The sequence below is a fragment of the Ophidiomyces ophidiicola genome (genome assembly GCF_022830035.1).
Source record: "Ophidiomyces ophidiicola strain CBS 122913 chromosome Unknown scaffold_7, whole genome shotgun sequence".
Lineage (NCBI taxonomy): Eukaryota > Fungi > Ascomycota > Eurotiomycetes > Onygenales > Onygenaceae > Ophidiomyces > Ophidiomyces ophidiicola.
Window position 1 is genome coordinate 402,089 of NW_026054647.1, and position 27,018 is coordinate 429,106.

General features: G+C 47.6%; 11 protein-coding genes and 1 non-coding gene across 12 annotated transcripts; 4 read left to right on the plus strand and 8 right to left on the minus strand.

The window, feature by feature from the left end:
* Window positions 1-328: 328 nt before the first annotated feature.
* On the minus strand, window positions 329-1,271 carry CUP5 (vacuolar ATPase V0 domain subunit c; the record flags this gene model as incomplete). Its single annotated transcript, XM_049251615.1, has 6 exons — window positions 329-393; window positions 452-555; window positions 623-779; window positions 878-1,007; window positions 1,143-1,155; window positions 1,255-1,271. The coding sequence occupies 6 exons, from the start codon at window positions 1,269-1,271 to the stop codon at window positions 329-331; spliced, it is 486 nt and encodes a 161-aa protein (XP_049109420.1).
* Window positions 1,272-1,571: 300 nt separating this feature from the next.
* Window positions 1,572-4,624, minus strand: LOZ57_002548 (uncharacterized protein; the record flags this gene model as incomplete). Its single annotated transcript, XM_049251616.1, has 3 exons — window positions 1,572-3,050; window positions 3,921-4,255; window positions 4,318-4,624. The coding sequence occupies 3 exons, from the start codon at window positions 4,622-4,624 to the stop codon at window positions 1,572-1,574; spliced, it is 2,121 nt and encodes a 706-aa protein (XP_049109421.1).
* Window positions 4,625-4,879: 255 nt separating this feature from the next.
* Window positions 4,880-4,953, plus strand: LOZ57_002549. Its single transcript has one exon. It is a non-coding gene; the product is annotated as a tRNA-Val (tRNA).
* An 800-nt stretch (window positions 4,954-5,753) lies between these two features.
* Window positions 5,754-6,335, minus strand: QCR8 (ubiquinol--cytochrome-c reductase subunit 8; the record flags this gene model as incomplete). Its single annotated transcript, XM_049251617.1, has 4 exons — window positions 5,754-5,811; window positions 5,876-6,056; window positions 6,176-6,201; window positions 6,301-6,335. The coding sequence occupies 4 exons, from the start codon at window positions 6,333-6,335 to the stop codon at window positions 5,754-5,756; spliced, it is 300 nt and encodes a 99-aa protein (XP_049109422.1).
* Window positions 6,336-6,616: 281 nt separating this feature from the next.
* Window positions 6,617-7,527, plus strand: PHB1 (Prohibitin-1, subunit of the prohibitin complex (Phb1p-Phb2p); the record flags this gene model as incomplete). The annotated part of the gene is made up of 2 exons (XM_049251618.1): window positions 6,617-6,937; window positions 7,009-7,527. 2 exons carry the CDS (start codon window positions 6,617-6,619, stop codon window positions 7,525-7,527), a joined length of 840 nt encoding a protein of 279 aa, XP_049109423.1.
* A 429-nt stretch (window positions 7,528-7,956) lies between these two features.
* Window positions 7,957-9,565, plus strand: LOZ57_002552 (uncharacterized protein; the record flags this gene model as incomplete). Its single annotated transcript, XM_049251619.1, has 2 exons — window positions 7,957-8,467; window positions 8,520-9,565. 2 exons carry the CDS (start codon window positions 7,957-7,959, stop codon window positions 9,563-9,565), a joined length of 1,557 nt encoding a protein of 518 aa, XP_049109424.1.
* Window positions 9,566-9,714: 149 nt separating this feature from the next.
* LOZ57_002553 (uncharacterized protein) lies at window positions 9,715-10,950 on the minus strand (the record flags this gene model as incomplete). Its single annotated transcript, XM_049251620.1, has 1 exon — window positions 9,715-10,950. One exon carries the CDS (start codon window positions 10,948-10,950, stop codon window positions 9,715-9,717), a length of 1,236 nt encoding a protein of 411 aa, XP_049109425.1.
* A 968-nt stretch (window positions 10,951-11,918) lies between these two features.
* LOZ57_002554 (uncharacterized protein) lies at window positions 11,919-14,522 on the minus strand (the record flags this gene model as incomplete). The annotated part of the gene is made up of 1 exon (XM_049251621.1): window positions 11,919-14,522. The coding sequence occupies one exon, from the start codon at window positions 14,520-14,522 to the stop codon at window positions 11,919-11,921; it is 2,604 nt and encodes an 867-aa protein (XP_049109426.1).
* A 4,817-nt stretch (window positions 14,523-19,339) lies between these two features.
* Window positions 19,340-20,298, minus strand: LOZ57_002555 (uncharacterized protein; the record flags this gene model as incomplete). The annotated part of the gene is made up of 2 exons (XM_049251622.1): window positions 19,340-19,764; window positions 19,830-20,298. The coding sequence occupies 2 exons, from the start codon at window positions 20,296-20,298 to the stop codon at window positions 19,340-19,342; spliced, it is 894 nt and encodes a 297-aa protein (XP_049109427.1).
* Window positions 20,299-21,239: 941 nt separating this feature from the next.
* Window positions 21,240-22,487, plus strand: RRD2 (Serine/threonine-protein phosphatase 2A activator 2; the record flags this gene model as incomplete). The annotated part of the gene is made up of 1 exon (XM_049251623.1): window positions 21,240-22,487. The coding sequence occupies one exon, from the start codon at window positions 21,240-21,242 to the stop codon at window positions 22,485-22,487; it is 1,248 nt and encodes a 415-aa protein (XP_049109428.1).
* A 266-nt stretch (window positions 22,488-22,753) lies between these two features.
* LOZ57_002557 (uncharacterized protein) lies at window positions 22,754-23,329 on the minus strand (the record flags this gene model as incomplete). Its single annotated transcript, XM_049251624.1, has 3 exons — window positions 22,754-22,775; window positions 22,841-22,938; window positions 23,021-23,329. 3 exons carry the CDS (start codon window positions 23,327-23,329, stop codon window positions 22,754-22,756), a joined length of 429 nt encoding a protein of 142 aa, XP_049109429.1.
* A 225-nt stretch (window positions 23,330-23,554) lies between these two features.
* LOZ57_002558 (uncharacterized protein) lies at window positions 23,555-25,336 on the minus strand (the record flags this gene model as incomplete). The annotated part of the gene is made up of 1 exon (XM_049251625.1): window positions 23,555-25,336. The coding sequence occupies one exon, from the start codon at window positions 25,334-25,336 to the stop codon at window positions 23,555-23,557; it is 1,782 nt and encodes a 593-aa protein (XP_049109430.1).
* Window positions 25,337-27,018: the final 1,682 nt, after the last annotated feature.

The window sequence follows — 27,018 nt, forward strand, 5'->3', positions numbered from 1 at the left end:
AAGTAACCTGCAAAAGGACTAGAGAAGAAGGTGAAATCCAAAGGACAAAACAAACCCCAGAATACTCCTTCGAGAATAGAGTACTAGGTGAACACTTTTCAAGGGGCCCTGTCTACTCTTTCGCGAGGGGCATCAGGGCTTCGTTGCATCCTTTCTATCAACACCTGAAGATGCTCATAACATGCCATTATAAAGAGTTGGAGGTCGAAACAGGTCACGGTAATTCCATGGATATGACCAAGTTCCAGTTGTTAAACGCAGTCTTGCACCGAACTTGGAAGCGTGCGAAGGATATGCGAGCAATTTTTTCGTGAATAGCGAGCAGCATCTAGCAGCTGACTCCTTGTGTTGAGCGGGAGTTCATGAGAAGTGCGACAATAAGTCCGTACAAACCTGTTTGGGGCGCTTAGAAGGTGTGGCAAATAGTTATTGGCAGCTAGAGAGAACATACCCAAGACTTCAGCGAAAATGAGAATCAAGATCATTCCTACAAAGAGGCGTGGTTGTTGTGCTGTTCCACGGACACCGGCATCACCAACAATACCAATAGCAAAGCTAGATTAACGAGAAGTTGTCAACACGGGTCTGAATTATACAAGAGCATTAACGACGAAAGACTTACCCTGCAGCTAACCCAGCAAGACCGACTGCCAAACCTGCACCAAGTTGGATGAATCCAGTATAAAGTGCCAAATCCTGGCGCAGATCGTTTGCTATCAAGACTGATACGACCAACCCGTAGATACCGATAATACCGGCCATAACGATGGGAACAATATCTAGAAAAACGATCGCATTAGCACACAGTTAGGCCCATCGCCCAAGATATCCTAGAAAAGACGATCTTTGACGCTAAACGAATATCAATAGCCCTTACTCTTGACGATCAAATCAGGGCGCAGGACAGCGGTTGAGCAAACACCCACACCGGCCTTAGCCGTTCCATAGGCAGCACCAAAACATGTGAATATGATGGCGGAGCAACATCCTAAAGCACCAAAGAAGGGCTAGAGACCATATAGAAGTTAGTATTGGGGCAGTATCAAAGAGATTTGAAAAGATGGTCCACGGGAAGACGATCGAGCGATTGGTCGTCAATCCGAGGTGGGTTGCATATGGGTAAGGTGGATCAATGAACGAACCGCGTAAACTGGGCTAACAGGACGGGGTCAAAAATTAGCATATGTAGCGAATAAATGGTCTGTCCCAAGACTTGTGGGTCATAGTATAGATGAGCGATCGAAAGAGACATACCAGAGATCCGAAGGCATCTTGAAAGGGTTATGGAGGCAACGACTTGGGCTCGAATGACGAAGAAGATGGAGGGAGCGAGACCGTTACCGGCGTCAAGTAGATAGTCTATTAGTGTGAAGATGTTGGATACAAGTGTGGCTGGTTGGGAGGAGCGAGGGCGGCACGGAGGTTGAGCTTGTCAAGTTGCCATGATGTGAAGCTTGCGTCCTAAAGTGGACGTCACGTGGTTTGGACGCCGCCTAAACTCTGCGATCACCATCGAGACATCACCGATGTTCTACACGCTACAAGGATATTGAGTACGTCGTAATATCCATTTATTTGATGTCTAGAATTATTCTTGAACCGGGAACATCGATTTTAGTTCCTGATAGTTGAACATGTCGTTTGGATTCTGAGGCGCAGCCTCTTTCAACGGTTGCAAACGTTATGCCTTTCTCAGAAAGCGCCCCGAATTTATTTGGTAGGACAGCAAGGCAGTCAGGCGTAAAACCAGGAGGTTGCCGGTTCTCCTCGAAGCTCGTTGAGGGCGAACACTCGGCATCAGCAGGCGGGATCACGCCAAATAGATAGTTCCCAGTCTCTGTAAATACCGGATGAAGGCTATTCGCTGGTACATGAATGGGAACTCCATTATCCAAAGGCGCGACAAAAAACTGAACAGTATCTCCTGGCTTTGCAGTTTCTGACAATGGGGTTATCAGCTTCCCGTCACTGAATTCCATCAAGTTAGGGGTTTCGAAAGCCAGACCGTCCACGCTCGGCTCTGTTTGAACGCCACCTTCAAATAAGTCGTAGATACGGCGAGGTTGGCCAGAGCCGTTGTCTTCTTGGTAGCTGAATTCAGGGTCTAATGATAAGAGGCCTTGCTTCTTACCCCATCCGCCTCCTCCGCTCATTAAACGGTGAAGGCGAGCACCATTTCTGATAGAATTCGACACAGAATCAACCTTGCATTTATTCTGAGTCCAAGTTTCAGTTTTTGATCCTCTCGGTGTGACAAGAGCCCAGACTGCCAGCCTATGATTCTGTAGCTGATGTCTGTTTATATATAAAGGTAACGCTTTCTCAAGTTCTGCTGATGCTGGAGCAGATTTTGCAGTGCCATCCCCAATGGAAATTTGGCTTAAAACATTCCCCATGCTCGCCAGAACCTTCCTAGGCTCAGTAACAGGGTGCAAAGGAACAAAAGGAGCCACTTTAGATGATTTGGTTGTTGGTTCGATTCGACAGAACGCAAGATCATGCGCGTCCTCTAATTCAAGCCTATCGGTGCCATCGGATCGCCAGCGTGATGCTAACATAGTTCGCGGCACTCCTGTGATAAAAACTGTGTTCGCGACATAGATCCCTACTTCAGTAGAAACAAGTCCGGTGCAATTTTCCCCGGTAGAAGCAACGTAGGTGATAATGGGCTCGACTTGATGCATCGAGATATCTCGCCTACGCGTAGGTTTAACGATATCTGCCGATAGATGATCACGATCTATCAGAAGAACGGATATCCCTTCACTCCCAGCTTGTACGCGTTTGTCCGGAGTAGATTTTCGGGGCTGTTCTGTTTCATCCGAAGCTGGTAGCTTGTCCACAATAGCCGATATAGAAAAGACGTCCTTGACTGCGCGTCCCGTTCCTAGCGAGTTTCGGAATACATGGTTTATTACCGAAGGTAACTGGGAGCCGTGCGGCTGCGTCCACGAGGCAAACGCGGGAGTAGCGAGAAGTATGGGAACACAACGAAGTAAGTCTGGCTTCCCCGGAAGTACGGGCAGTTTTGACAGTATGGCATTCGGTTCCTATATTGTGCTATGTATCAGCTTTTATAAATCGAAATCATAGAAGGAACGTACGATAAGAGAAGGCCTAGAGGCTAACAGTGTAATAGCAACTACGGGGTTCATCCCATCTTGTGTTGTTTCACCGGCAGAAGAAACGTGCCGTTGATTCCTAAAACCGCTGTAGAATCGGACTGCTAAGGAGAATTGCAATCCATTATATCGCGCAGCAAAAATATGAACCAAACGCGGAACACACATGCTGCTCACTGCAGAGTGCAGAGAACATGGTGAATGTCCCAACATGTACGGAATGTTCGACGATATTCAAGGTACGGGCGAAACGATCAATGGTTATCGGCCTATCTCGTTACATATGTAACTAGTTACAGTAGGCATCTCAGGCTACTGCCAAGCTCATCCGACCATTCCCCCTCCAACACCATCGCATACGGAGTACATATTGCTCCTACCCCATGAAATAAAACCGCCTCTTACTGCTTAAGCGTACTTGTAGGGAATTATCACAAAAAGTGGACGTTACGGAGCACCGAAAATGAGAGCTTGTCCACAACTTTGTTACATTTCAGAATGACAAGGACTAGAAGGGAAACAAAAGGATATGATAAACCCATTCCATGCCTTTTATTTACCCATACGTAACGCCTTGCAAGAAAAAGAAATATACCAGTCAAGCAAAACCCAACGCCTGTATCAAGTGGTGCCGGGGCTTATGGGGTCCAAAATAAAATATTGGATATTCGGAAATAGTATAGAAACCCGGCCCTTAACGCAAAAGGTACATTAAAGTCGCAAGAGTAGCTTAAATCTCTTCTATATTTTCACCCGGCTATTTTCTTTCTGCACGAGCTTAGTTAGCTCCGCATATACCTTAGAGTATTCTTCTTTATTCTCGGCATCGTCCTTAGATTCCTCCTTCTTCTTCTTTCCCCCGGACTGTGGTAGAACCATGACAACGCTGGTTGGTCTCTTGGTAGCACCAGCGTTTCCTAATTCTGCTCGAGACGTTACGTATACGTATGGGATTCCGTGGTCTTCGCACAAAACGGGGATATGCGATATTACGTCCATTGGGGAAATGTCGGCTGCTAAGACAACAATGCCGATCGGTGTAGTGACAGCCACATTTGCAGCAGCCATAGGGGACTTTCTAACGGCCTTTACAACTTCTTTAACACCTCGTTTTAGAGACTTGTTCACCGCGGCTGATAAGAGAGAATAATTTAGCACAGGCATTTCATGCGATCTTAAATAAATAGCCAGATACCTTTCTTGACACTCTTTAGGACTTTCTTCGCAGCCTTGTCGTCTGCTAATGGGTTCGCAAAAGGTACAAGGGAGCCAACAGGTCGTTCCTCCTTCTGTTGATTTTCTGCTTCCATGATGACATCTTCAGTAGTGTCCAATTGGGCCAGGACCTTGTCGGTCAGATCTTTCTCAGCAACATCGGCTGTTATTGTGGTCTTCTTCCTTTCCTTATCCTTCTTGGACTTTTTATGAACACCATCTACCTCCGAGCGCTTCTTCTCTTTCTTCTCCTTCCTCTTTTCCTTGTCGCTTCGGTCTTTTGCCATCTTAAATATATAACGTAACTAGATGTTATCAAAATAGCAGATAGAAGAGTAAAAGGGCTGTTGCTGGCGCGGGTGAATACTGGACCAGACCGGAACAGTTTGCTCACATCAATTTTGAAGCTCTGCTTGGTAAAAATGAAGGAGCTAGTTCGCTTATGGCTTAGGCAGTTAGTTAGCCCTCTTTTGGCCAGCCAATCTGGCGGCGAAACCTTAATTTTAGTGATAATTTCAATTACGAGATTTTATCGGTAACAAGGCCGAGTGGTGTAGTTGGTTATCACGTTTCGTTAACACCGAAAAGGTCCTGAGTTCGAGTCTCAGCTTGGTCATTCATTCTTTTTGTATTTTTTGTACCAAGTCCATCTAATTAAGTTGTATATTCATCCTAGTATCCAGTTCAAGACACGCCTTGATTATTGATTGATGGCGTTCTAAGATATCTCGCACATTCAAGATGTTTCCCAGGGAGTTGAGAGCGTACTATGACACTATTCTACCGTTACGAAGTACGCAGAGCTTATCAGATGCTGTAAACGAGTCAAAATCTTCATGATTAGCTATTGAGACGACCACTCTCGTTCTCATAGTATGGTCATTTGATAAACGTGTTCCTTCTTACTCAATTTTTTCGAAACTTGCTTTCGGCTAAAAGTAGACGTCGGAAAGAGTGGCCACTGCGGTGCTAGTTTTGCATTTCGTTTATCAGATAGTTGGCAATTCATGTTCTCTGCGTTGGGATACTCATGACTGTCAGGGTATATTAAACAGCCAACCAAGTCCTGCAGGATCTTTTGAACCTAGATCCTAAAACAAAAATATATTTCTTTCATCTGAACTCGTCATGATAGTATAAGTAGCGTGCTGAAAAATGCCTATTAGAATGATGATGGGAGCTGGGAATCCACATCCAAATTGGAAGAGTTGAGTAGGAAACACTAAGTAGATAGACCTGCGGAGCGTTTTCTACTATATCGCTCAATTATTGAAGTTGTGTAGCATTCAGGAGCTGAGTATAAACGTAAAAATCGAGTATATGGTTGCTTTCTATACTGTACACTGCAATCCACGAAGTCTCATCCTCTTAATATTTTCTTTTCAAACTGAAAATCGCGTTGCTCCTAGGGTAAACTTATTCCTCAGATGTACCTTCAGCGAGACGGCCGGGCTTGGAGTTCAAATATTCATTTCTACGGAAGTATAATCAGCAATCCTTTGAATGGATGCAGCCAGGAGGGTTGGTCTAGCAAATACCTCTCAACAGCCCAATTCATCAGAGCATATGCAACCACAAATGGAGGGACAACATAGAGGAACTGGCCTCTGCATCGGCGCCATGTGTTGAAAATTGCATTGTGCAAGGCGCCCGCGAGTGGGCGCTGACGATTAGAGGCAACAGAGTATGTGATAATGCCTCTCTGAGGGTGAACGGAACCTGTATAACCGGAAATGGATCATAAGTAAGTTTTCGATGCCTCGGTCGCCTCGCTCGTGAAGTAGCGTTCAAACTGTGCGCCACCCCAACGGGAGAAATTCAGAGAAAGGTAGACCTACCAAAGTTACCCCATCCTCCCAGGTAACTGACAAATGTTAGCAGGTGGTCATGGTGCCATTGCGCGAAGAGGTCAATCGAAGTCCCAAACTCCCGAACTGTTTGAAAGACTGTGAGGAGTACTTACACGCCGTGCTTTGGATCTGGTGAGTGGCCACCCATGGCTGCTGTCGGATAACAGGATACTAATCGGATTCAAATAGAGCGTAGACTGGCTGTTGTGGAAGCAATTGGCGTCAATGTTTCTGAAGTCGCAAATGAAATGGATGATCCCGGATTGGTCTTTCGGGTGGTGTTGCTGACTACGCCGACAGACTCCAGAGCTAAACCGAATCGGGGCCAGGTCGACTTCCGCCCTTCATTCAAGCTTTCATCACCCATTGAAATCGCTGGACATTCGAAGCCAACGATTGCGCCTCTGGACTCCGGCTTCGATATTCGCCATGGCGACCCCTTTGACCTTTATTTATAAATATGCAGTTCCTCTCGCATTTGGGGCCTCATTTGCCCAGGCGTCGATGTACGATGTCAAAGGAGGCACGAGAGCAGTGATTTTTGACAGGCTGAGCGGTGTTCAAGATAAAGTCGTTAATGAAGGCACTCACTTCCTTATCCCATGGCTGCAGAAGAGCATTATCTACGATGTGAGAACGAAGCCCCGAAATATCTCTACGACCACGGGAAGTAAAGATCTGCAAATGGTGAGCTTGACGCTCAGAGTTCTGCACCGCCCCGAGGTTCAGCGGCTGCCAAAGATTTATCAGGTATAAAACCAATGCTTTACCGCAAAAATTTACCTTTAAAAACTTTCAGTCAATATTGACAAATCGCATAGTCTCTTGGCCAAGACTACGACGAAAGGGTACTCCCATCCATCGGAAACGAAGTGCTAAAATCTATTGTTGCCCAATTCGACGCTGCCGAACTTATCACACAGCGAGAAGCTGTCTCGAATCGGATACGCTCTGACCTTACCCGCCGTGCTCAAGAATTCAATATCGCTCTTGAGGATGTTTCTATTACCCACATGACGTTCGGCAAGGAATTCACCCGAGCCGTCGAGCAAAAACAGATTGCTCAGCAGGATGCTGAAAGAGCGCGATTTATTGTCGAAAAGGCAGAGCAAGAACGCCAGGCCAACGTTATTCGCGCTGAAGGTGAAGCTGAGAGTGCCGATATCATTAGCAAAGCGGTTGCCAAGGCAGGAGATGGCTTGATTCAGATTCGAAGAATCGAGGCAAGTCGAGAGATTGCCCAGACGCTGGCTACAAACCCCAATGTTACATATCTTCCTGGTGGTGAAGCCGGAAAGGGAGGCAAGAGCACCAGCCTCTTACTTGGTTTGAGACCCTAGGTTTCTGTGCCAGTGTTGGTTAGCGCTTGTATTAAAACTTGTTTACTTTCTCATGTCATGTCTAAAATGTATCTATCTTTCTCCACTTATCATAATGGCATAGGCAAACCAGAATCAACCATCAACTTACAGATTACTCTATATATTAGTAAAATGGGACTACAGTGGTTAGAATATGTTATGAAGGGGGCATTTGTGATAGAATTGTAGAAACACATAGGATGTTTGGGGTTTTTGTAGGAAAGTATCACTAGTTCGAACACATTATGAATGTATGGTCTATGCATCTTTCACTTTTTTAGGTGCTATAATAATGCCTCCAGAGACAAACTTTCTTCCTTTCTCTTCATCACAGTTCATTACTCAAAACTGATTTACTAACTGTTAACCGATAAAGAGAGAATAATATAATACAATATCTCTTTCAACATGGCGTCACAATCAAAGTCGACTGCGAGAGGAGATATTGGATTTGACTGGAGGAGGGCGGGGCAGAGACGTACTGATGGCGTTACATCTGCATCCAAAGGGCACTTGGATAATGAGCGAAAAGAGAAACTGCCAAAAGGAGAAAATGTTCACCATAGAAAAATGCACGAAAACCATTGGTCTTGGGATACACCTAGCCTATTGCCATATTCTTTATCAAAAAAACATAAAGGTTATAGAAATGACCTATATGAACAAGAAGCCATTGTTAACCAGAAAGGCCAGTATATGCAACAACAGGGAGCATGGAATTCTGCACTTAGCAGTAAGTCATGGCGCAATAGAGTGTCAAAGGAGCTCCAAGAAAACGGAGACGTTGGGAAAGTGATCGAAATTCGGTCTCTTGTGCCTCCACGAAAGGAGGACCTCGAATGTGCAAAAATAACCGATTGTGAATACGCAGGGTCTTACAACTGGATCAATACCAAAGAGCCCACAATTGTCATACCAGGTAAGTTGAACACCAACATATAAAAAACAATATCACTGAAAGTCGAGCTTAGGAGTACCACGGATGTGGAAATCTACCGACAAGCCGTGCCCACTCAAACAGGATTGCAGTCAATATTTCCTAGACCAAAATTCGGCACGATGGCCTGATCACCCGCTTGAGCCAGCAATTCGCTCAGTCTTTGACTTCAACCCCACGTTCAAACCAGAGGAAATCGATATCGTCACCTGCACAGAGGTTATAGGCAACATATTTGAGGTAGCTTCCTCAACCCCTCGATCATTCCGATTCGATATGGAGAAAGTAGGAAATACCTTTTTTATGGTGAAAAGAGAGCGCACATCAAATGAAAAGCTGGAGGAAATCTATGGATTTTCCGATGCCCTTCCCAAAGAAAACACAATTTGGGGACCGAATCAAAGAATTATTCGATATAAACTTGGTGGACTAAGCTTGTTGGTTCGCTTTGAGGCGGATGCATATTTGTCAAACATGATACTTGGAACAACTGAGCCGTTTGAGATCATTGGTCGCGACGCAGTTATTGACGACGGGGATACTTCAGTTCAAGCAACAGAAGCGAGAAATGAGGCCGAGAGTCCAAAGCTCATGATCCACCAAGCCGGATCCATTATTCCCCAAGAAGCTGTGTGCGATATAAAGGTCTCGTACGAGAACGGAGCTGGTGATCTTTTTAATCAGATCCAGCATCTGTGGGCATGTCAAATCAAGAACTGTGTCACAGCATATCGTTGCAAAAATAGGCAATTCGACGGCAATCCTACTGTTAAAGATCTAGGTATCCATATTGCGAGGTGGGAGAACGGAAATAAGCCGACTGTATCGCTCATGGTAGCAATTCTCAAGAGGCTAATCGCTGAAGCGAAGGAGGCAGATTTTGGAAAAGTAGAGGTCCACAGGATATGGAGTGGTCCGTTGATTACTCGGGGCCAAGCTGGACAGCCCAGAGAAGCTCTTCCAGCAGATCTCAAAGCAAGGTGGGAGGCCAATAATACAGGGCAGGAGCAAGGTGTTTCCATAGCAGATGGGTGGCAGATCATCGATCGCGAGGTTGGAAATCTTCCCTTTGAGCAATAAGAAACAGTTCGGAACCCTAGGTTCCTGGATATTGATATAGAAAATGGGGCATGCCGTTTTGATTTAGACCATATGGAAATTATACGGCATTGTTGCGTGTTTGTAGCCTGAACTTTCCTCTCAAAGTTAAGTGACAAGTAATCTTTCGCTCAGAGCCTCCGATAAATGTGAATTTGGTACCTCATATCTTCCAGCCCTATACCGTCGCCAACGTTATACGTTAAAGCGTCCTTCTCTCTCCGAAACCACCTTGAGTCGTCTGATAGAACGCATGTCCATTTCTCAGCCGCAACAGAAAGCAGAGTGTGTTCTAGAAGGAAACGCATAGGGTATTCCCTTTGAGGCTTTCCCTCCATTTTACTGGTATGCGGTGCTGCCTGAGAGGCTTTCGAAGTCGATCCTATAGATAAAGTAGAATAGCTTCCTGGACTGTCAACTATAAGCAATGTAGCCCCCGGTTCCAGGATATCAGTTAGACGGAGGAGGAAAGAAACTGTTTTAGACATTGAAGTCGAAAACAGTTCATTGAGAGTGAACATGAGAGTCACCAAAGCAGTGCGATCGCTCATTTCGTCGCAGCTAGAAGCAGGATAGGCCAGGGTCCTGATATGACTGTCAGAGAGTTCCAGTACGTCTCGTTTGTGGAACTGGACCGTAAAGTGTTTTTTCGGATGATTGCCATTTACAACCGGCAGAAGAGGAGGCTGGCACGTATTCTTAGAAGGCACAGACAAAGAAGTCATACCAGCCACTAAACGATCAACAACCGACGACCAATCCGCGATATCAACTGCAGTCACGCAAAGCTCAGGGGTATCCTGTGGGGTAGTTCCATCACCCCTTTTTTCCTCAGCTCCCCCTGAGTGCACAGATAACTCGGAAAATCGATCCAACAGCCCCTTCTCCGCGCACAGTTCCCTCCATACCGCCCCCAGCGCCAAAATCTCTGCACCTGCACCACCGCCAATACACAGAACGTCCGTCCGCGTTTTCCCAAAAAGCACATCCTTCATTCCCCAAAAGATAGTCGCATACGCGAGAGCCCTCCCGGCACTCCAGCGAAGCGCATACGCTCTCAATGCATCTTCATCTGCTTCACTGAAAGCTTTGGCAAAATCCCTCCGATAAAGATGGGCTTTGATGGTTTGGACTTTCTCTGTTAGCGAAGTCTGTGATCCTTGGTCCGCGGCTTGCACCGGGAAAAGCAGAGACGCTTTGGAGATGTTTAAGACGAGCTGCTGAAGAGGAATGGGGAGTGAAATTATGCTTGAGGCATCGCTGGACGCTATGCTTTTTGAAATACCCGACTTTCCAGTCTTTCCAATTGCAACGTTCTGGCTCTGTACCTTTTCCTTTCTCTTGTGCCTTTGCTTTGAGGGCGGCATGTTCGAAGCTTAGTAGGATGTGATGTGGAATTTTAGGCTGTCAACCCATCGAATGTCGCATTTCTACGGAGTACGGATTATCAATTATTCCATAATATTCAATCTCATGGAATCTCTCAGTTTTAATTTTCTCACAGCGAGTTATGGCTAACACTCGCTGTCTCACATACATGGTACTCTGACATACATAAATACACGACGGACTCTGACACCAGCAGTCGTTTTGCAATTTCCCAGAACGCCGAATATTGTGTGATAGTGCCAAACTCAAATGGGTCGAAAAAAATGCAAGGAGTGTACGTTCACAAAGAACAAAGATAATAAGAAAAAAACGATAAGGCTGCAAATGGGACATTCCTTCAGGTAAGAACGTGAATCCAGATCCGGAATCGAGGAACTGGGTGAAAAGTCATGAAATGAGTGGGGGCGAGATATTCGTAGTCATGGATATCTTGAATGGATCGAGGTTGCAAAGTAAGCGAACAAAGAGGGAGGAATAACGTCCGCTAATATAAAGCAGCAGGGGAAACAAATATTGCAAGGGAGCGTAAGGAATAAAATACTCAACAAGAGCTGGCTGAAGCAGCCTGGTGGAGATTGCGTCAATACCAAGACGATAGCTGCTAAGTACGTACATTATACGTTTTTATGCAGCAGGAAGACGAAAGAATGACCATCAAGTAGCCTCCTTTTGTCTTGAAAATGCACCATACCGGGCAAAGCATTTGGAGGGTAAAGGAGAAAGGAAGATAGAAAGAAGCTTGGCGGGAGGGGAGGTATCATCCGCGAAGCGCAGAAATTAAACAGGTAGCTGATTGAATGGTATTAGAACCAAGGAAAATAAACCCAATTTCAATCCACAAAACTACCTTTGACCGAATATACGCCCAACAAGAAGCCGACCCAAGAGAATTTGAAAAAGGGGGGAAGAATATTTGACGTAAACGTTCTGAGAATGGGGGAATTTTTTATGCTTGCGAATCTTGCTTTTGTTTTTCCTTGCTCTTCCAAAAGTGCATTAGGCGACTGATTCGATTGCCTTTCTTTTTTTTCTTTTCCGTCTCATCAGATGGTGCCTTTTGTTCATGGCTGAGCTTACTTTTCTCTCCTGAGGCTACGCCCACTAGTCTAGAAAGGCTAACAAGGCTCGATCGCTTGGTACTCTGAGACGAAGCCGGTCTCGGGCGATTCAAGAGAGATAAAGAAGAGCAGCGATCACCCGCCGGTCTGGGATGGAGGCCAGAAGACATCTGAGGAATCGTCCCCGTCATAGTGGATGCGCTACTAGTAAGCGAAGGAACATCTTCCACTGAGTTATGAAAACATTCACTTCCAGGCTCGCCACTGTATATGGAGTTGGAAGCTTGCTTTTCGATGACTGAAGACGGAGTTGTTAGGCGAGTGTGCTCAAACGACGTTGTTGAAGGGTCAGGAGACGGAAAAGAAGAGTCTGGGGCAAATGTGCCAAGGTTCAAAGGGATAGCCTTGGGGAAGGATTGTTGTGGAGAGGATGTAGGAGGGGTTTGTTGTTGAGTTTTCTCGCAATGGAGAGACGAAGGTGGAGATGCTGGAATTGACGCCCTATCCGATTGCAAGCCCCAGCTCCCGACATCCAAAATTTCGATGGCATCTTTCAACGATGCGTGCATCTTAGACTTGCGAGGGGTACCGGTTATTTCCATGTCTGGAGTGCACGGCGTCAAAACCATCGCAGAGCTTGGATAGCTATCAATTGTCTGAGGAGTTGTGGCATTCGAAGACAAAAGCTCATCAGCAATGTCCACGATTTGTATTCCTAGGCCCGGGTTATTATTCGAAAACTTGAGTTGAATTGTAGCAGTGGAGTTCCGTTTGATCGTAGATCCATCATTATCGAAGGAAGTTTTATCAGAGGAATGTTCTACTTGACGACGTTGGTCTTCTGGGCGAGAATCGCTATTTTCGGCGAGAAACTCGTCTTCTTCCTTTTCGTCAAACACATCTGCACTGAGTAGTGCTGCCGTGCTGTACCGATTAAGACCAAACGCGTTCCGATCAAGTGGAGGCATCTCAGGGGCGCTCTCTGCACGCCGATGGTACCGCATCTCTGGACCAACGAACTCTCCTCTTCTACCACCACTGTACATTCGCTTCGTTGCAGCAACAAAGCCACTGACTGGTCGCTCGGGGCCCATTTCTGGGGTGTTGAATGGTCCTAGAGCAGCGTCCAAATCAATAACAGGACTGAACAAGTCGACATCCCGCCCTTGGTCATAGAAGCTCTGAGGCTTCCAGGACGTATCAAGACTGAGAGTATCTTTTGTCAAGTTTGAAGCGAGCGGATGTCTTGGAGCATTAGGGTCAGTGGGTGTTCGAATTACAACTGTGTTGTCATCATCAAAATTTACGCCGTACAAAGAGCTCATAGCGGAATTTGTTCGAGTAAGTATCGGTGGCGGCGTGGGAACTCTCCTGGAGGGCGGTCTTTTGGTCGTTCTTTTCTTTCCTTTTCGGGAAAGGATGCCTGCCCAGGGACGCATTTTCTTTTGCTTTTTTGCTTGTTTTCGGCTTGACGGGGCACGGTGTAAGGCTGGGGATAAATCCTCGGGTAGGGTTGAGTTGTACAATGGGTGTCGGTGGGATGGAATACGGATGTTCGGAGGTGTAATGCTGTCACCGAGCTTATCATTCGAAAGAGCAAGAGAGGCACATGCGGTACGTGGCCTTTCAGCCACCAGGCCCTCGTTAGGTTCGCTTGATAAATAAGGGCCAAAGTCGAACTTCGCTCCAGCAGTTTTAGGGCGGATAGTGTGATCACCAGTTGGGGTCACGCTTCTGGTATTAGGCGACGGACAGCCAGATTGCAAGTTATTGGGACGTAAAGTCGACACACTACCATCCGAGGAAATTATAGAGAGTGGGCGGCGCGATTCATCAGGTTCAGTGTGCCGTCGCTTAGCATGCGGTGACGTTCCCAAATGATCATCAGAAGCGCGTGGGGTCAAAGGCGGTGTCTGTATACCTTTAGTAGGAAGTGAACGCGAGCTAAATCCGGAACAGTCGTCGCTAGTCAGGGCATGCTTCTTAGTATCCATAGGCGTGGATGGTGTGCTCCCAACGACCGGTTTGGGAGGAAATGCCTTCGCGATTGCGGTGAGGTCAACGCTGGATATTGCGGCAGATCTACGATGGGCATGTCCTCGTCTGCCGGGACCACGAGCGCTCAGCCCAGGGCCAGGATTCGGCAGAGTTGGATGAGCAGGCGCAGTCGCAACCGCTTGTGGAGGAACAGCAGCTAAGCATTCTCCAGTCATCCGGTCATTGTCTCGATGGTTGAGGCCATCAGCCTGCTCAGAGGACGTGGCGGGCGACCCCAGCTCGGGAGCCTGTGGGAACGAGAACGACGGCAAGGGGGGCGGCGCACTCTTTTGAGGAATAGGAGCCTGCGGTCGCATTTCTTGAGGAACGAAATCGAAGGGAGAACCGGGAGAAGGGTCCACTACTGAAGTTGTTGTCTGGCCGCCATAAGCGCCCACGGGAGCGCTGGACTGGGACCAATGCGCTTGAGAGGAAATAAACGACATGGACGCCATGATGGCCTAGTAAAGGGGATAAAATCGATCAAGTCCCACACCGTGGAAGACTGAAGACTGCTAATCCACGACGCCGTTGAAGACCAACAGGGATAGATTGGCAGCGAGCGGAACCTCCCACGGGTTATGTCGATATTCGAGTCATTGAAGACCTGGCGCAAGGACAAAATTTCAACCCAAAGCGAAAACGTATATCGCGTGGCAAGCTCGACGAACGGGGTGGGGGTGGTGTTCCTAGAAGGGTCAAGAATATCGAGATATGCGATGAGGCAAGCGAAGGGAGAGCGACGGCGGTGGGACAAAAGGGCGTCGTGAAGAGCAAGGTAAGGAACGGACGGCCACAAGACGGGCCAGGCGGCGAGAGGAGAGCGAGGATAGAGAGGCAGTGGAGGGAGGAGAGGGAGAGGAAGAGAGAGAAGATGGGGGCGACGGCGGAAGATGAGGTTCAGCAGGCGTGGAGGGAAGAAGGAGGAAGAGCGAGAGATTTCGCAAGATTGGGGGGTGTGGCGGGTGGAGCTGGCAGGGCCCACTTCGGCAGGGTGGAAATGAAGGGCTGCAGCGCGCTGATTGGGCGGTGCCGCAGGGTGCCTGAGGAGGTCGCGCCCAAAGCGGCCTAGCGCTCGGAGGCATTGGGCCAGTTGGTGCGGCCAAGCCTCCACGGTATCGGTACCGGGGCAAAACACGCAGGAACCCTCGGTCGCCGCCGTTGATTGGCCGCGCCCCAGCCAGCCTGTCGATCGCGCCCCAGGCCGGTACCGCCCTTACCACGCCCGCGCACCAGCGTATCGCCGCGAAGCAGCCCGAGACGCAAGCTGGCCAGCCTGTCTCTCACAGCCCGCTTCGAAACCCGCGGGGGGCGCCCTTCGAGCAGCGTCGCCTGGGTGACACGTTGGGCTCAGCCAGAAAGGCCCACTCCAACGCCTTCTGACAGCAATCCACTCGCACAAGCGCAAATCTTGCAATCAAAATCGAGGTCATGCGATCCAATGTATCCGTGACGCCGTTAATACGGCAAGGACGGTACCGAGCATAAACAAATTGTTTCCCAGGGGCGGCGCCGGCCAATCGCAGCTGGCGCCACGCTTGTTCGTGTTCGTTCCGTAATGGCGTCCTTGGCTGGCGAATCCCGTGGCACCTTTCCGTACCAGCGGACCCACCCGCCGCTCGCTCGGTGCGTATTGAACGCGCCAATCACGCGCGGCGTTGCCTGGCAGCCGAGATGAGGAGGCTGTCGTCGTCCATCCTCACGCTCACGGCCGACGCCGGGCAAGACATACATACGAAGCAACACCTGTGCCGTTCTGCCAGAGATCCTTCTGCCAGCCTTGCGGCTGAGACATTCGTGCACTCCGTCCGCCCACCTAAGGAGCGCACCGTGGCAACCGCCTGGTGGGCGCGGGATGAGGGAAGAATCCTGCTCACACATCCAACAGGACAACAGAGATCTGAGACACACAAACACTACTGCCAGTTGGTGCAACCGCAAGTAACTAACTACTACTAACTCCAGAGGCCGATGCGCTTAACAATGGCGGTGGGTAGACGCCACCTTCATGGCTATCGTTTGTTTCAACCGCTCCGCTGCAGGTGGGTGGGAGGTGGGAGGTGCGCCATGACTTCGTGGGTCTTTTTTTTCCCGCTACTGCTGCGCGACAGGTGTTGAAGCTGGTTAGACTTTGCGGATCGCATGGGGGAGGCCTACGCGGCTACTGAAGCCCGCCACCGTTCTGGGGGGTTTTTTGACATGGAACGAGCTTCCAAGGCAATCGGCGGTGTCAGATATGAGTTGGAGCTGTGTTCAGAGGGCTATTGGCTTGTATGATTATCATCGTCAGCGCTATTAAAATACTCTGCAACACAGCCCGCCAGCTAACCAGCCACCGAACAGCCTTGCAGAGCAGCTCGTCGGCGCGGGAGACGTCGAATTGATAAATCAAGCTGGGTCTTGGATTGTCCCACTGCGATTCTGCGACACCTTGGAGACGCCCTGCCTACGGAGTACCTCACGCAGCTTGCTGCGTAATAATAATAAAATAATAAAGCGATGATGATGAGATCATTTCGATTTAGCGTTCGAGTATTTGGAATGTACTCAAAGAAAGACAGGGCCCCTGGTCCTTGTCGATGCGTAGCAGATCGACGGTTCTTGTTGGCCTCAGCGTCGGCTTGCGCTCTATTCATTGATTTATTTAATTGTTTGTGACAGCATATGCCTCAGCAACGAAGCCGCGGGTAGTGACTGAGTCACAGAATGTGAGAGCCACGCGGGACAGCCAAAATGAAACGGTTTCTCTTCCAAAATCAGCGGATGGCCCGAAGCACAGGAGGTTGGCGTTCCAAGGAGTTTGCATATCTGTTCCGCCCCGGATTGCAACTCTACTTCCCCGGCGGGCAGCCGACCATTTTGCTGGGCCGTAACCATTCTTCACTGCACCATTTTAGACCCCGGCTGTCATTTATTTTAAGATTACCATCATTCGACACGGTCTGCTCCATATATTACTTATTTGACTCATGTGCCCAAGCTTCCAGAGTGTTCGTGCCTTTGATGGCGTGATCGTCGCTGTAGTAATTGCGGGATACCCCTGTCCAAGCCGCGCAATAATGGTACCTCAGTCGACGCCTACTCTCACGAGGCATGTTGTGCTACGGGTCATCTCCGCAGCCGGAGACAGACTACTGCAGGTAATCTGCCCGCGCTCCCGTTCCTGGCACGATCCTCGAATGGACACTATTTACGATGTAAGTATAATAAATAAGGTGTACTGATGCAGGGAAATTGCACGACATCGACCCAGAGTACGGAGCACCTACATTAATGTTATTAAGGACAGCTCGCAGGTGGAAAGTTATTTTTATTAAAATACACAAAAGTTAGTGGCGAAGGGCTGTCAACTGTCAAAGGTCCATATTAATATTCGATCAACTACGGAGTACTATTCTTCGTCTCGCTGAGCACAACATGGATTTCGCGTCATGGTCAGGGACCTGGAAACCAGTGGCCGGTGCTAGGCACATATGAACAGGCAAGCCTCTGCTATTATTGGCCGGCCGGAGAAGACCTCCATGAAAATTTATCTCAGGTTACGGAGTAGTGTCTTGTTCGACTTTCACTTTCCGCTTGAATGTTACCTAAGAAGCTGAGATATCGCAGCTTTTGGGGAGCATACTCCGTATGCCTACCTCGTTTCAAACAGACATTTCCTTTTACGCCAGCCCTAGTTAACTTCCCAGTTCACCATTTCTCCAAATGCCATTCATCATGCAGGTCAGAAAGTTCGAAACGATCCCGTTTAGAATGCATGTTACAAGAAGGGACTTTTTGTATAAATTATCTTACGCACAATGCATGAGCCCGAATTCTGATTCTGGAGGGACTGCTATTTTTCATCTATTTTCCTTTCCCGTCCCTCCATTCACTTGCAACTGTTCAGGTTTCAGCGGCAGGCGCCCAAACCAACAGAAGTGCGCATCCTGCTAAACTTAACCTTCTCATTGTTGGCGACGCCTCATACAAGGCGGCCAATTGGGATTCAAATTCTTGGTGATTTTGATCGTTTTTTTTATGTGGCCAGGTTGCAAATAGTGTCTTTGAGGTGCTCTTAGGAGTTCAGGACGCCTTGCACTTTGGGCAAGAGACTCGAAGTTCCAAAGACCACATGGTTGAAACCTCGTCCAGAAACAAATCATCCTTCATTTATTCTGAGGCTGTTGTCACAGTGGCAGTTTGGTTCGCGTATCAGACGGTACACTGGGAGTTAGTTCTGGATGAGCCCGGGTTGAGACGTGTCCCTTCAACCGGGCGCGGTATCTGGTCCCTACATCTATGATATTGTGTGTGACAATGTTTTGGTTATGCCGACATTGTCCTACCATTCTCCCGTGCTACCTCTCTCGGCGTTTCCCCTTTTCGAATAGAGGGTATTTAATACCCTCGTTCTCGTAGTCCGCATCCGTCAGCTGATATTAAATGCAAATTGTTTGAGCCTACGGGGTACTTAGTGCAACATCCCGGGCCGGTGCCCGAGTTTGACAACTTGTCTCGAGGCACATAGGGAGCTTGCCGTGGCCTGTGCTTGTTACAACCACCTGGATATCCTTGTAGCTGGGGCATTATCTCCAGTGTTATAAGATGGGTGTTAAAAATCATAGTTGGGAAAGTATATGAACTAAATCAATAGTGCGCATTAGCTTCGATGCCGTTCTTCACTATGGCATTTTTATAACGGACACGTATATACTTGTGGTCGCCAGTTATAGCTCGTTTATATCTCTAGGACAAGTTTTAACAAAAATGACATGATGCAGAACGCCTAGAGAATTGGGGCATCGAGGCTATTGCACTATTTGGAGAGACAATGTATCGAACGCTACGGGCAAGGAAACCATGGAAGGCTTGCTAGGGCAACACCATCCCCGTTCTACGTGGCACCCTAGATGCAACAGGGCAATTCTGTATGGACATATCAAAGAAACTGCTGAGCACGGAAAGCCTATCGCCAAAGGAGCTATCCAAGAAACCGAATAGGAACGGAACACGAACCCAAACCCGACCGGGAACGAGACAGCAACGTGTGGGACATGCAAGTCATCATTCATTGGACACCATGTGAACCAAAAATCACAAGCAACAGTATTAAACGAGGGCAATATCCCAAAAAGAAACTAAACCACGGTTTTCGCCGGCTGAAAACAAAAACATCCTAATAGCCCGAAATGAACAGCAAAAAGCGAGGCATATGCATACATGCAATGGCGATGAGAACGAGTCTAGGGCCTCCATTCCCCTGATCCAACAATGCAGCTTTCTAAATTAATCAAGCTTCAACCGCCCCGGGCGCAATAGCCAAAATCACCACAAGACTACTAACCATCAAAGCACCCGCAATGAACGCAATGATCGCCACACTTCCTCGACTTGCGGGAAACTTCCCACGCACCACCCAATACTGGCCTTGGAAATATCTGTGAAAACCGATTATTAGGACGACAATTGCCACACCGATAAAAGTGGCACCGAGAGGCTTCCCCATCCTACGGAGCCGCTGGCCTTCGTCTGCATCACTGAAGGACTTGTAGATGTTGGATTTGTACTCGTCTGATATAACGGGAGGTGGGTGGTGTTTGGAGGAGGTAGGTGACTGTTGTAGGATGGATGTGTTAAGGCGGAAGAGTTGGGTGATGGCGATGCCTATTGATGCGAAGGCAAGAGATGTGCGAAGCCAGGCGAGAAACGTCCGTTCTAATAAGGCGCAACGAAGTCAGAAAGTATTTCATTGTGAAATAGTTTTGCATAGCACCGCATACCCAGGGCAAGGTGGTCTCTTGCAACGCTGCCTTTATTATCCAGTTCCAAGCTGCCATATTTTTCTACGACCCGCTTATACCACGGAAGCCTCTCGCCAAAGGCCATGTGACTCCCCATCGAGTCGGCCGGGGATTTAGAACGTTGAATTTGAACTCTTTGCGGAGATTCCTGACGTTGACCATCCAAGGCAAAGGGGTGGTCGTTCACATTCTCCGTCGAATGATAATTCCGCGGCGGCGTACCCGCAATGATTGGGGCTCGTTCGTGAGGGGTGGAATGCCCAGAAGAGGAAGCGGTCGAAAACCCACTTGAGGAGGATCTGCTAGCGTTCTGTAGTGGCTTTGGCGAGTGAGTCAAGGTTTCTATGCTACTGTAGCTATCTCGAGATCTGTGATGCTGTCCGTCCTGATGAGGATTGCCGTCGTGGGCGTCGGCGATAGCAGAGCGACTCGGATCGAGGAGTGGCATGGTTCCGATTTCCTGGGGAAGGAATTCGCCTCTCTTTGGAACCAGGGTACAGTTAGAGGCTGTGGACCCAAACTGAGGAGCGAAATGGAATATACTTCAGTTACCTATGTTAACGCATGACAAGACCTTATAGAGCAGCTATGGTAGAAAACACGGCTCGTAGGCAGGGTACGGTATCAGGAGCTCGTGCAAACGACGATGAAAGAGCGAGCAAAGCACAGGCGGCTTCGCAAATACGCGAATCTTTTGTCGGAATCGATCATCTGCGGCGGAGAGCCCGATTAGCGCTAGTCTTGGCAAGGATCAGCCCCATGTGATTTGCCTGCTCCGGCGCCTAATTGGCTGTCGGAAGTCGCGTGCGGTCCGTGCGCCCGACAGCCGATTGTGTTTGCGCTGTTTACACGCTGTCGGCCGTTGACATCATCGACGGTGCCGTTGCGGCAACAAGCTATAAGAGCGTTTTTCATAATTTAGACAAGGACTAGAAGGAATACAAAAGGAATCAAAAGTAAGGATTATTAGAATCTCATGATCGAGCTCTAATAATTATTATAAGGGGCCCGGGGGGATGAATCCTCACAAGCCACTAGAGACTAGAGCATCCTACGGCCGAAGCTCTAGCCTTGGTATAGTTGTGTATATGGGATTGTTGACTGCTAATGGTTTCATTATTTTGTATGGAAGGGAACTCGTTTCAGGTCTTGTAATGTTCAACCTGCCAGTATGGCCGGAATTATAGATAGAATAAAGAGCAGATCCTCGTTGGTATCGGGAACCACCTTGCAACTGAGAACCGGGAGCTAACCATCCTAACTAACCCTATTTGGACTAGTTAAATACCTAACTAATCTTTATCGGCTTATCGCCTTGACTCCCAGCCGTCAACGTGATAGCATAGAAATCATTACAGAACTTGGAGCGAAAGCCAGCGGTTTGAGAAGATGTCGTCCAAGGGCTTACTCTCCACAACTGTTCGAACTCCTATTGATCTATCTGCAAAATTAGCCTCTGCCCGCACGAGCCGACGACATGCTTCCGCTCAACCCTCCCAAACCGAAGAGCAGCCTACCCCGGAGCTCCCTGATCGGCCATCGTTATCAGAAGCCCAGTTTATTAAACCGGTTCCGCGAATTTTATCGCCACAGGACCTCCGGACCTTCAATTCCTCACCGGCGCATACATTGATCCGTGCATTTATCTTCAATGTATCAGATAGTGTTCGCCAACAATCTGTTGCCTCCGTCGCAAAGCAGCCAATATCAGGAACCGTGAACAGCATACTATCTATCCTCTCGGCCATTGATAGTCTGGTGGATAGCCATCCTGCGTTTGATCTGGATGGATCAAGATTTGGAAACCCCGCTTTTCGTGGTCTGGTTGATGATATCGCTGCCAAAAGCTCTGAGTGGCACACTTCCATACTAGGACTTCATAATCCGGAAGCTGTAGAAGAGGTGTCGACATATTTGATCAACTCATTAGGCTCTCGTTCTCGCCTTGATTTCGGATCTGGCCATGAGCTAAATTTCATGATGTGGCTGCTCTGTCTCTACTTGCTAGGGATGCTAGAGAAGAGCGATTTCCCCATTCTTGTATGCCATGTTTTTACTCGCTATATGAAAGTTATGCGTCGTGTGCAGTCAACCTATTATCTGGAACCTGCTGGCTCTCATGGTGTATGGGGTCTAGACGATTATCACTTTTTACCATTTTTATTTGGTGCCTCTCAACTCGTTGGACACCCCTACATTACTCCTCTAGGTATACATAACAACGTCATCTTGGATGAAGAAGGCGATAGCTGGATTTATCTGGATCAGGTGCGATGGGTAGATAGTGTTAAGACGGTCAAAGGACTCCGATGGCACAGTCCAATGCTGGATGACATATCTGGAGCTAAGAACTGGCATAAAGTCGAAGCAGGTATGAAAAAAATGTTTGTTAAGGAGGTTCTGGGCAAATTACCGATTATGCAGCACTTTTTGTTTGGCAGCCTGATCTCTGCCCAGCCATCAATGGGTCTGCGAGGGACGCCTGCCACTCCCTCATGTGCTGGTAATCATCATTCACACCAGAATGATTATTGGGGTGATTGCTGTGGAATAAAGGTGCCAAGTGCAGTAGCCGCAGGAGAGGAGATGCGAAAACAGCACGGCGTGTCTGAGTTACGCCCAATCCCATTTGACTAACATTGTTGGGTTGAATATTATAGCTCAGTTTTCATGAGCTTTTGTCACTAAAATATAAGCATTGAGGAATGATTCATAAATGTACCATGGAATGAATACAACAAGACAAAAGTGCCGCCAAAGTCCATAAAAATACATAACCCCAAATTCGCTCCATTACGTTGTCAAGAGCAGGGATTCATCATAGAAAATAGCTCCCACTCCCTATTAGGCGTCCGTTCTATCCATTGTATGAGACTGCCAAAGTAAATTGCAAACCTCCAGTATTAACCCGGTCCAATTCTTGGCCTATCGATAGAAATAGTGATTAGCAGGCTGTCAGCTATTTCTTTGTATATATATTAGCTACTTACATGTCATGATGCTCGCTCAGATTGCTCAGGTACTTATTCAGTTCCTCTACCCGTTCTTTGTGTGTTTTGACTCCTTCTCGTTTGAGGCGCTCATTTAACTGTTGATGCAAATCAGCCCTTGGCTACCTCATTTAAAGCTAAACCTCTTAGACAGTCACCAAGAAAAAGAAAACCACATACTCTCTTCTTTCTTGCTTCCTCGTATCTTCGTTCCGCGTCCGTTTTTGGCGCATCCATAGGTAGGTTGTCATCTGGGTCAACATCTGAACCCGCCTGACTCTGATTTCGAGTCTTTCCGGCCTTAACGGGATTCTCAGGGTCCTCAGGCTTTTCTAGTTGATTAGGCTCAGGTTCTTCATCGTGGTTCGAGTCTTTCTCTTTGGGCTTCTTCCTTTTCTTCTTCTTTTCAATTCGCCCGCTCTGCACACCTTTCAGCTTAAGGCGGCCACCCCCAGCACCTGGTATGGTGTAGTCATTTGGAGGTGCCATAACAATGGTAAAATTATGCCATGGGAGATGGCTTATTTACCATTTCAACAATGGTTAGACAGCTGGTTACATTCATGTTCATACAGCTTTTGAATAAACTCTCCGTCTTGAAACGAATGACTAAGCAACTTGTTCCTACATCAATATTCCATCAAGAATCCCAACAAATCGCTCTGGTTATTTACTTCCACAACCGTTCCGATTGTGAACCTTTGTTATCCTGTTTTACATGGCTGCGCTCTCGGAGATTGATGGTGTTCCGTATACGCCCTTCCAGCCCCAGTTCCAATCGAAGACTGTGAATCTAACAACTCTTGCCCAGTCTTTTGCAGTCCGGCCTTCATTATCAACCACATTCGCGTTCGCACCATGCCTAAGGAATAATTTGATCAGATCAGGCCTGATCTTCCAATCTTCCCTGAAAGCTCGCAGCTTAACTGCATAGATCAAGGGTGTGGCTCCAAACACGTCCGCGACATTTGGGCTTAGTCCATACTCCAAGAGGAATTTTGCCATTGCAATAGGCCTGGGTGACTCGACTGCCCAGTGTAATGCAGTACTGTTATTCAACCCGACGGTGTTTGCGCCATAATCCAGAAGCACCTTAACAATCGACACATCGACGTCGCGGTGGATTGCTGTACACAATGCTGTCTCTGCCTGCAGGTTGGTGGCATTGACTTCCGCCCCTCTCTCAAGCAAATACTTGATCTTAGCCGTACGTTTGCTTCCCAGCGCGTACATCAAAGGAGTCTTGCCGCTCCTGGTCCGTGCGTTTATGTCAGCTCCGAGTTTGAGAAGTCTATGTATAACTGGAAGATTTGTTTCAAAGCCACTGAAAGCTGCCGCATGAAGTGGTGTCAAGCCGTTCAAATCTTTTGCTAGTGGATCTGCGCCACGTTCCAGTAGGAGATTCGATATAGGAGGAGCCGAAAATCGCACCGCCATGTGGAGTGGGGTGGTGTGAAAATGGTCTTTGACATTAACGTCTGCCCCCCAATCCAGGAGCTCTTTAAAGATGTCGATGTCGTTACTTATTGCGGCGTGGAATAGGGGTGTTTGCCCATAGTCATCGACGGCGTTTACGCTCGCGTGTCCTTCCAAGAGCACCTCAATAGCATCAACCGAGGTGGCAGAAGCTGCGGCAGCATGAAGGGGAGTAATTCCACACTGTGGGATCCGGCTCTTGTTCTCCGCATTATATAACAAAGCCAGGAGCTTCATTCCCTGGTCAGGGATGTTTTTTTCATCAATGCGGGCTCCTGCCTTGATTAATATTTTTATTACTGAAATTTGCCTGGCCCGGCATTGCTGCTCAAATCTTGTGTAGTATGGGATCACATCGCTCTCTCCCCATGTTCTCGCGTTGACCGTGGAGAGCAAAGCCTTTTCCAACACTTCGTTTTCGTTGAATCCGTGTTTCAGGAATTCCAATATAACTTTGTCCTGCCATTCTGCCGCTGCCCTCTTGAAAGCATCAGTCACGTCTAGTGGTGTCTTCTTCATTTTACTCCACAAAAGAAGCGCATCTACTACATTGGCATGTCCTAGCTCAGCTGCGATTGCTAGTGTTCGACGATCGGTAATGGCTGGATCTGCCCCAGCGTTAAGGAGCGCTCGAACTATGTCCACATCTCCTAGCTTAACAGCAATGGTGAGAGCCGGAATTGATAAGTCTCCATACTCGTCTGGGGCGCGTCTATGGACGAATGCATCGTAGTCCAGCAAGATTTCGACCATTTCAAGGTGCTGTTTGCGTATAGCTTCGTGCAGGGGTGCTCCATTAGTGCTGTGATTGATCAAGTCGATATGCTCGTTCACGGGAAAGGTTGGTGATTCAAGCAGTGCCAACACAACTGCTGCGTTCCCTTTTACAACTGCGGCATGCAATGGCAGCTTATCCAAATCAAGGCTCCATGTCTTCTCAAAACAAGCAGGTTTGAAACTGTCACAGAAATATTCTGTCCAGTCTGAGCAGACAGAACTAGCATCATCGTCACACTCCATCTTTTTCAGCTCAAAAGCAAGAAAAATAAACCATAATATAATATACAAATATAAGACAATCAAAATCCAACAGAGACCTTGAAAGAGAAGAAAAGAAAAAGAAATGGAAACAGAATATTGTATATGTTGATGTGATGGTTTTGAGGAGAAAAAAAATCTCCTCTGTTTAGTGTTCACTCTTTTGGAATTGCAATAACACAGATCTATCACAGAAATGAGTGCATGGGAACCTCCGACCCATACCATGTTCACATGAGACCAGTCTATATCACCAAGAACTTCCCCAGAATTATCTCTCATGCTTCAGACCAGTGAAGAGAGGGTACTCTAAAAGAGGAGGAAATCACCATGTTCATTTGCCATATCATGGCTTTGATGATGAATCCCAAAAAACTCCCTCAAAAGGGTATCAGGCCTTCTGAAAATGGCTTCAATGTCAAGAAGCCAAAGCTATAGCAGGGGCACGGCTGTCAATTTACAACGCTTCTTAGTCCTCAGTAGCCTTTGCAGCTATCTCGACTCTCTTTCTTAGATGTTTTCTGCGGGACCGTAAATCCATTTCCTATTTTTTAGGAGTATCATGCCGACCATGATAGGCCATATAGATCTAGATTGCCCACCAGACAAATGCCGGGATTGCACGAATTGAAGTTTTCCAGTATATCAGCAGTGCGACATGTGGTTATACATTTTGCTGAGTGTTTCTGGCTTTCAATAATTGGACGTTCATTGTTGCAAGGGGTTATGCATGTGGGGAAGATGAGCTGGTGACATGTGGCAAGTCCCATTGACAGGTATGCAGTGCATTTACGTGTACATTCTTGAGTGGACAAGTTTGTGAATAGTTTCACAGGTTGTCAAAGCTTTACAAAGATAACTTAGTGATAGCAATGTTTTCTGGTTCAGGTGCTGGTCCAACTGTTTGTTGTTCAGACACTGAAGCTTACTTAGATGCACAAATCAAAGTGAAAACCGATTACAATTAACTATAAGATCGCAGCATCACGGGCTTATTCATCATACTGGATCAACGCATGCATGTAATATATGTGAAGAAAGGTCATTCTTGAATTACGCCATCTGTTCTCCCAACATGCCCCCAAAACCCCAACGTCTGCATACAATCCAGATAGAGCAGAAAGTGATATTAAACAACCACACCGTGCTGAAGTAGCGAGACAGGAATAGGCCAAAAAGCCAACTGTTAGGAACGAAAGAATCTAATCCGCCAAAAAGGGCTCATGAAAAAGTGCAAAACCAGCTAAATGCCAACACCGCCAGCTAGAAAGATATATTGGATAGAATGTATGATTTAGACCCCCTTAACCACTGTCGTCCGCTCCGAGTTTAAGCGTTCCGCATTGCGTGCATGCGATTCCTTTTTGCAGTCTTCTAGTCCGCTGCAGGAATGTGACTCCAGCATTCGATGTTTGCCGCAGAAATGGCCTTTGCAAAAGCTGCAATCGCCAACGATGCGCTGAGCGAATTCCTTGCAATCTTTGAATGTGCAGCGGGGCTTTCGGGATGGAGCCATGTCTGTAGTTGCTGGATGAAGGGCGGAAGCTAAGGACGGCGGGGATGACAGCGGAGACGGGGACCTAATAGGGGGAGAAAGGGTCGAAAGGCCGATTATATGTGTTATATTAGTTTGTGCTGGTCGATTGGAGGCTGTGGTTATGGAA